The following is an 8936-nucleotide window of genomic DNA, read 5'->3' on the forward strand; positions in this document are numbered from 1 at the left end:
ACATTGCCTATATATGTAAATGAGGACATGTGCATTATTAAGGATCAGACAAGAAAATGTGTGTATATATCAAGATCTTCATCTATTCACTTGCAAAGCGATAATTAGAGGCAACTGGAAACTAAGAAATGGGCCTGCTCGCTTATCCAAAGGTATACGACACCAATTACATATAAACGCGAGATGGTTGTCTAAGCCTATAATCACTTGCACGTGGAACACGTTCTGTTTTCATGTACAAGCATTGGTTGGCCTACCAATCCACCATTTCGTGTCTGAAAAGGGAAAAGTTTCTTGTGAACAAGGCTAATTCTTATGGAAAACTCTTGAGGTAAACTAAAAGAGTGGGAAAATAGAATATTATTTTAAACAATTAGAACTAGTCATTTAGATAGTGAAAGGAAACTGATTTGCGTCAAAATCATATATTCCCATAACCAAGAAGAATGGGAAATTGCTCACATAACTAAGTCAGTATTGTGCAAAGCACGAAAACTGACTTGGGGGCAAATGTTATACCAATTTTTTGGGCATGAAGATGCATCAAGGAATAGAAATATTAGTGATCTCAGACCTGCTAGCTATTTCCTTCAAAGAAAAGATTAACAGAACTTATAGCATTGCATGTTCTCACAAATTGGGTATGCATGTGCTAACAGACTTGTTCTCATAACGTAAGCTACGCACGCTAGCAGAAGAAGTTTGATTGCTCAATGACTCTTATATTATTGGTCACTCATAGAAGGTTGTAGTGCGCTAACAGGCAAGTCTAGTATGCATGTTCGCTTATATCAGGTCATCATGTGCTAACAAAGAAGTTTGGTCATCCACTCATTTTCTTCAACCTCTGTTCGCACAAGGCAAGCCATCACATGCTAACAGGAGGATTCTGGTTGCCCGGTAACACATTCTTGTTCCTGTTCGTTTATAATTGCTTGTAGGACGCTAACAGGCAAGCTTGATTGTGAACCCTTGTTAGTTTATTCCTATTCGTTCAGGACATGCTACCAACACTAACGGGATTGGAATCGGATGACAATTGTCATTTATTGAAATACAACTATATCTGTGTAGTCCTGTTGTAATGTATTATTCGGGTCAAGCTAAATTGCTTATGCCCATAACTTATATGTAACCATAAACTCCTCACTATAAATAAGAGGAGATAGGTTAGAAATAGGGGAGACAATTCATAATGCCAAAACTTCATTCTTGTATAAAGCAGTCTGCATGTAATATCAAAGTCAAGGAGGCCTGTAAAACAACTGGCAACGCAAGTTTGCCAAAAACTATGGGCCTGTTTGGCATTGTTTTTTTTTTCAAAGTTGTGTTTTCATAAATGAGAACAAAAAAATAGTTTTCGTAGTTTTCAAAAAACAATAGGTGTTTGGTTAATGTTTTGTAAAAATAATTTTTTAGTTTTATTTTAAAAAAAAATCTTAAATAAAAAATTAATAAATATATTTACAAAGAAAAAAATATTTTAAAAGTTTGTAATAAATAATGAGATCAAAGTAATGTGAAAGAAAAAGTGATGAAAAATAAGGAGAGAGAAAGTAAAGAGAGAAATTTTGAGAAAGAAAAATTGAGAAGAGAGAAATTGATGCAAGAAAAAAATGAGAGAGAAAATGGCAAGATAGAAAAAATGAGGAGAGGGAAAATGAGGATATAGGAAGTGATGAGAGAGAAAGTAATGAGATAATAAGTAATAAGAGAGAAAATAAGGAGATCAAGTGATGAGAGAGAAAGTGAGGAGAAAAAAAGTGAAGGAAGATAAATTACTGAGAGAGAAAGTGATGTGAGATAGTAATAATAATAATTAAAAATGTTATGTGAGAAAAAATTGACCAAAAAAATTGAGAATAATTAAAAACAACTTTTTGTTGTTCTCAATTTTTTTTTTTTTTTGTAACTTTGTTTTTAAAAATTGTCTTCTGAAAACAATGTCAAACACCCCTACTTATTTTCATAAAACAGTTTTTTAAGTTTTAAAAACAAAAAACAGTTTTTATTTAAGAAGTCACACCCTCTATGATTCTTCAAACTTAAATATTAATAAAAGTGAGTAAGTGGACGTATGTCATCTTTTTCGAGTCAAACCACTAAAAATATGGTATTATTTACTTATTTTAAATCTCAATTCTTGAATCCATACTATATTTATGAAGTCATCAACTTAAGAAATGTGTAAAATCTTTAATGTTCTATTTGAAAATATTTTCAACAATTTTGGACTTAGGAAACTATTTTTAACTGTGACAAAATACAAGATTCAAAATGTATTTTTTAAAATAGGAGGTTTATTGTAGAATTAAAAGAAACCAAAATAGTATTGACTATTTTTTTATTCCATGGTTCAATAAACATGTTTCTTCTTATTTACAACTGTTCCTCGATTTTTTGTTAATGTTTCAATTTAAGGGGTTGCCATGAAAAACAAAATTTAAGAATTTGGGGTGTATGAATTTGTAGTTTACATGTCAATCTCAACATTTAGTGGGTTTTATTTGTGGGAGTGAACATCAAATAACATACTGTTGCGATTTGTGGGTTTTATTCATGTGTTGCTCCTGGAATTGTGTTGGTGCTTCTATTTCTTTCTTTCTTTATACTTTTTTAAAGAATTTCTGTTTCTTTCTCCTATATATATATATATATATATATATATATTTCGAGCAATTTCTCCTATATATTTAAAATTGCAACTACAATCTAGAAATGCAATATAATACCCATTTGTCATGCAAACATAAAAATAACAAAAACAAATTGAGATTGAAATTGTTCAAATTTTCTATGAATTCTGGTTCACCACTACAAACATAATTTTCCATCATCAAACAAACATCATTTTCTTTATCATATACTTTCTTCTATTTATTTCAATCAGACAACCAAACTCAGCGAGGAAAGCCAGGGTCCGGACTATCTGCATGCATATCCAAGGAATCATTTGACATGGGAGAGTTGGTGTCCCTGTTTTGGTGATGATGACAGTTCCCCTCATTATTACTACGAGGTCCATTTCCATATGTCAGGACATTAGTCGAGGGATAACTTCCCTGCGCAGCAAGGTGATATGGTTGAAGGCTTTGGCGAACCGGGCTAGACAGAGCATTAGAGAAAACTGAGTTTTTGGCCTGCTGATCAGGATTTCCCCAGCGTACTCCCGGCCCGACCTGAGTGGGAGCAGCTGGAGCGGTTGGCCCTAAATTGGTTGAGTGCATTGCAGTTTGCAAGTGCTGTTGCTGAAGCAGCATTCTGGGAGACATTGGAGGTTCCTCAGCTCCATAATCAAGCTCATTCTGCAAAATTACAAGAGGAAGAAGAAGAAAAGCAATGGCAGTGTCATTTACCAGGCAAGGCATACTGAATCTAACCTTTACTAATCAGATATTATAATAGAAACAATCAAATATGCAACAAACTTTTCACTGAAAACATTGAAAAAATCCAACTACAAATAATGAAATTTTGTTCTCTGCACAAGAACACAGCAGATTACTGGCACTGAAGGTAAACTGTGAAACACATTTCAGGCAACACAAAAAATTTCATAAAAAAACCAGAGGTTCAACCATCTTCAACTTCAAGATAAGTTTTGGTTTGGGACTGCTTTAAGGGGAGTGTAAGGAAGTGCTACTTGCATGAACATAAAAGAGCAGAAATTGTGAAGTTAATGGAAGTTGTTGGGCAGGTTCTATTTAATTGGCTACTCCATCAAAAACCCAAGTCAATCAAAAAAGCACAAGAAACTTCTAAGTTGAACGATTGAGCTCATGGTTTGCCTGCAGCATGCTTAAATTTCATTCCCCAAAAAAATTGTAGGGTTCACAAAGAGGACAAATTTTCAAACCCATTATCGAGCTTAAGATGATTGTGGGGATAAGATGAGAAACGACAGGTTGTATATTGATAAGAAAGATGATAAGACATCATCTTAAGTTACAAAGACAGATCAATATTTGTTAACCAATGAAAAAGATGGTGCATCAAACTCCTCCTAGATTTAAAGATCCAAAAAGCCACCCAATATTTCACTCTATCCCAACACGGAAGACAGATCATCCTCCATACCTAGAAAGATCCTATTATTTCTCTCTAGCCATGTTCCAAAATGCAGCCGTGTTCCGAGATCCATAAAAATAAAACTTCAAAGATATAATCAATGTCAAATAAACCAACTGAGTTTACCGCAATTACTTCAATGTAACCAGGAAATCAAGAGTTCTAGTAGAAAAATCTCAAGAACAACAAATTCATTAAAATTCACATACGCCGCATTACAACGACAAAACTATCTAGTCTATAGAATATTAACCTTTTAGCTGACTTTATGGTAGAAAGTGCAGTGGCTAAGTACATAAACACAAGGCACAGTGAGACAAAGGATAAACCAATGACATCAATACCTAGAATATCAGAGAAGTATTCTTAAATTGCAGATTTCTTTTCCCTGATTGGCTGAATGTTTGTAAAAATTTATTCAGGTTTGTTCGAGGACATCTTAAATTTCCAGATGGTTACTTCTGCTTTACCTTTGATCATCTATTTGTTTCTTCTCAAACATAAAAATACATATATATATATATATATACATATATATAAAAAAATAAATAAAAATACCTGTAAGTAGGCAACTATATCTGGTGTTGTCACTCTTGACCCTTCTTCTTGCTGCCTTACAATCCATTGGTAAAGTTTCTCCTGTGAAGGAGAAATGGAAATTAGCGAGTGAGCAATTTTGATACATGCATCATGTTATGCGTATCAAGAAGAGAAATTATTTCATGAGCATTTCTATAATAATATTGTCAAGCAAAGTCATCTTTCAGAGCGAGGTACTAACAAGCTTAAGTTTATATTTTTTTTAATTTTTTATATGCGACAGAATGAACTTGCATTAAATTGATTAAAAAAATAAAAAAATTCCCCAGAGCCAGGACTAAGAGTGCTTAATAAATTAAGTACAGAAAATATTCACAATCCCAAAGTAAATAGAAAAATATCAATCTTCTGGTTTCTTTTTTACATTGAATAACCATAAAGCCACCCAAACCCAAGACTTCATCCAAACCCAAGACTTCAACACCCTCTTCCATCTTCTTAAATATCCTCTTCATAGTTTTCGACTTCAGTCCAAGTTCCCATGAAGAACAAAAACAAAGCGTGGCTTCCACCTCCAAAGTCGTAACACAGTAAAAATAAAGCATAACACAAGAAATTTCCACTTTTAAGCTGGACCTGGATGAGTAGAATTAGCATTTATATTGATAAGAATAATATCTTCTAACAGTGGGAAAAAGAGTTGAGTCTAATTCACTGATAATCAAATACACAAATTGTAAAGCTAAAAGAAAAAACTAGTAAAGAAAAATCAAATAAAGCCAAATAATCTACTAAGCTATACAAAGAGTTACAAGAAGAGCTAATTACACCAGATTGTTATTCCGACCCTGATCATGAAAAGATGTTGCCATAAATCAAACACTCCTGCTGGTGCATAACTGCTATGCATTCCCAACTTACCTCCTCTTGTTTTTTTTCCTCTCCCAAATAACGAACATGGAAATGCAAGTAATGAAGAAGCAGCAACAAGAGACAAGGTTCAGCACCAGAGACTCCAACAACGTCATAACATGAAATGGACCACATTGTTCCATTGCCATAAATTGTGAAAAGATGAATTCTAAACTCTTTGCCTAAAGAGACTCAAAGATACACCTAGAATGCACCCGCTTCAATATAAAATCTTCAATGTTGACCTTATATTCAAAATTCAGGTATCCATCCCCAATTAAAAGACCCCAGACCATGGCCAAAACTAAAGATCCCATAACACCCTACATTTGCTTTCACCATCTAAAGGGAACTTCTCCATTAATAAGAGGACTGGAGACGGATAAATGACCTTTTAATGAGAACGCACCGAGCATGTTTTCATGTAATTGGAAGAAAAGGACTTCCAAACACCCCAATAGAAGCTTAAATTTCAAAGAATCTGTTTGTTAACCGGTGACAACAAGATAAGTTTTGCAAGAAAAGATACCCAATGAATAATTAAACTAGACCCTTTCATCATCCCTCCTTATTCTCAAATCCAAACCATCATAAAGATTCAGCAAAGACTAAAATTGCAAGTCTTCTCTATCAATAAGAATAACATTTGCAATCAACAAGGTAAAGATGATTTGGGAAGAGAATCATAAAAAATTAAAAACATTAAGGGACCAAGATAAAAATTAGAGCCTAGGGAAAAATTAAATCAAGAATCAACCCTCAGATGATCTTTCCAAAATCAAACTCTAAGGCTGAAGCTAGATCCTCACTTCCAACTTAGAATTGGAAAGAAACTTAGGCAGAATTTGGAAACAAACTTGCAGGGTCAGCTTGAACAACATCTAACAACCCTGTTCCCACCTCACAAATCTCATTCTTTTGGAGGAATCCTAGCACTAAACTAGAAAAAATTTCACCCCAAAATATAAAGGCAAATCCATTTGGACTTCAAAATCATACTTTTATACTTCAGATAAGCAAGCCACCATTGGATTTTGAATACACAACCAACTTCCAAAGCACCAAGTGAGCTTAAGAGTCACCATCTTTCTCTTCTCCATAGATTGTTCCAACTATAAGAGCACTCCTAGGAACAAAACAAACGGGGCTTGAAGCTAAAACAAAGTGCATGGATCAAGGTGAGTCTTCCATTCCATCTCATAAAAACCAGGCCTTCTCCACTCAATAAGTATCTTTTTCCTCATTCTCCTTCTTCTCGGGCCTAAAAAGCAAGACAACCTCCTAGTCACTCCATAATATCCCTACTACTTAAATATTATTTAGAATAACATCTGACTGTACTAAAATGAAAAAATCCGCTAGACTACCCAAAACCATGAAGATCCTAAATTGTTCAAGTCTGGTCCTAACAATTTAATTAAGAAAGACATCATAACTCATATTCAAGGTTTCTACAACTACATGGTTAATATAAACTATATAATCAATCTAATCTTTTACACGTGACGTATTGTTATAGCGATTAGTGAGCGATGTTCTATAGGGCAAGCAGAAGAGTCACAAGTAATTAAGTTCATGTTCAACGTAATATTTAAAAATTCAGAAATTTATGCTACTTTCCCAACCCTTCTATAAGTAAATACATCGAACTTTATCCATCCAGGTGCATCTCTAGTCCAGGTGGAAGGTATTCTTTCTTATATTTTGACCATTGTACTTCAAGATTCTTATCAATGAAAGAGAAAGAGTGGTCTATTGAATCGACAGGGCTTAAACTGTACTCCTTCAGAGAAGAAAGAATAACGGGAGCAACATATCTTATCACATGGCCTCCGGCATAATATGCTAGTTAAAGCCATAAACCTTTAAAGCCTCCAACAGAAAGAGAAGGCATAAGAATTAAGAATTAAGGAAATCTTTGAGTTACATATGATTGTAAACTCAATACAATAAATAAGTCATGGCTCCTAACTCGAGACCGAAAATTCCAAGGCAAAGGTAAAAACAATTTGCACCAAACGAAATTGAATAAATTTCACAAGAACCATATATTACATAAAAAAATATACCTGCAGATACAACAAAAGAGCAATGACCCAAAAGAAGATACTTCACTTCAAAGACACCTAGAACAAACCATAATCGTTTTCTATTTCCTCAGTAACCAAACAGAAGATAAAATCTAAAGCCCAATCAAGCAAATTGAAGTTTTTAAAATCGTTAATTACTCAGTAGAGAAAAATATCTTGACACCATCAATATCAGATCAAAAGAAAAAATAACAAGAAATAAAAAATAAAATAAAAACGAACCAGGCCCTGACGTTCGCCGGCTTGGAAAGAGAGGCGCTGATGGTTCATGGCCTGGGTGTAGAGTTGGGAGAGAGAGTTGGCCGCGCTGCAGAAGGTGGTGTACATGGTTCGATCGACTTCGTCGAGGCGCGTAGCGTCTGACTTTCTTTTCTTCGCCATTTTCTGAGTACCCAAACAGAAACCCCAGGGAGGGATGAAATGATTTTGGTGTTTAAATTTGTGTTGTGTATATATATTTGAACTTTATAATAATTATTTTCGGGGACTGGGGGTTTCCCTTCCCTTCCCTTTTGGGGCCTGTGAATGAATGGGTTGGAAAGGAGAAAGAAGACAATGAGGTTTTTATTATGTAGAGGAGAGGAAAGTTGGTGCCATGCCTTGCCTTGCCTTGCCTTGCCTTGCCTTCCCTTGCCCCTGGTGGAGCCGTAGAGTGCAAAGGACATTCATCACTCCGGTAATTCTGCCACGTGGCCCACACGTGGAATTAGTTTAAGTAAATGTATTTTTGTGTCATCCTTGAGAATTTTATTATTATAAAATAAAATAACATCTGTGATTCTTTCAAAGAAAAAAGCCTATTTGCCAAAAAAAAAATTAAAAAAATCAATGCCATTTCATTAACATCCTAAATAATCGCAGCATTTGTTATGAAAGTACTTAAATATTAGAGTCTTTTTCTTAAATACTTTTTTTTTGTTTTTTTTACTTTTTTAATGTTATTATTTTTTTTTCAAAAATAGGTACTTAAATTTTCAAAAATAAGATTTTCAAAGTTTCATAATTATGAAAATACGGTTTTAAGAAAAACAACTTAAAAATAACTCACTGTTCCAACTAAACATCACAAAAAAAACATAAAAACAACTTGAAAATAACACAAAAAAGAAAAATGACAAAACCATAAAAATGTAAAAATTTCCTTAAAACTGTAAAATTGAAGAAAAAAATGTTTGACTGTAAAAATATATTTTTTTAGCGAAAATTAGTATTTTATGTAAAAACCTCTAAATATTAACGTGTTCATTTTTTATGGAATATTCAAGGCAAGGTCTATTTTGAGGAACACACGACATTTCGTCTATTGTTGCTGGTCACAGATGACAC

At 33.8% G+C, this 8936-nt stretch overlaps 1 protein-coding gene across 1 annotated transcript; it reads right to left on the reverse strand.

The window, feature by feature from the left end:
• Positions 1–2756: 2756 nt before the first annotated feature.
• LOC133803529 (uncharacterized) lies at positions 2757–8237 on the reverse strand. Its single transcript, XM_062241612.1, has 3 exons — positions 7833–8237; positions 4627–4707; positions 2757–3305 (listed from the first exon to the last, which is right to left on the reverse strand). Exons 1-3 carry the CDS (start codon positions 7989–7991, stop codon positions 2901–2903), a joined length of 645 nt encoding a protein of 214 aa, XP_062097596.1. The 5' UTR covers positions 7992–8237; the 3' UTR covers positions 2757–2900.
• Positions 8238–8936: the final 699 nt, after the last annotated feature.

This window comes from Humulus lupulus, chromosome 1 (assembly GCF_963169125.1).
Source record: "Humulus lupulus chromosome 1, drHumLupu1.1, whole genome shotgun sequence".
NCBI classification, from domain to species: Eukaryota; Viridiplantae; Streptophyta; class Magnoliopsida; order Rosales; family Cannabaceae; genus Humulus; species Humulus lupulus.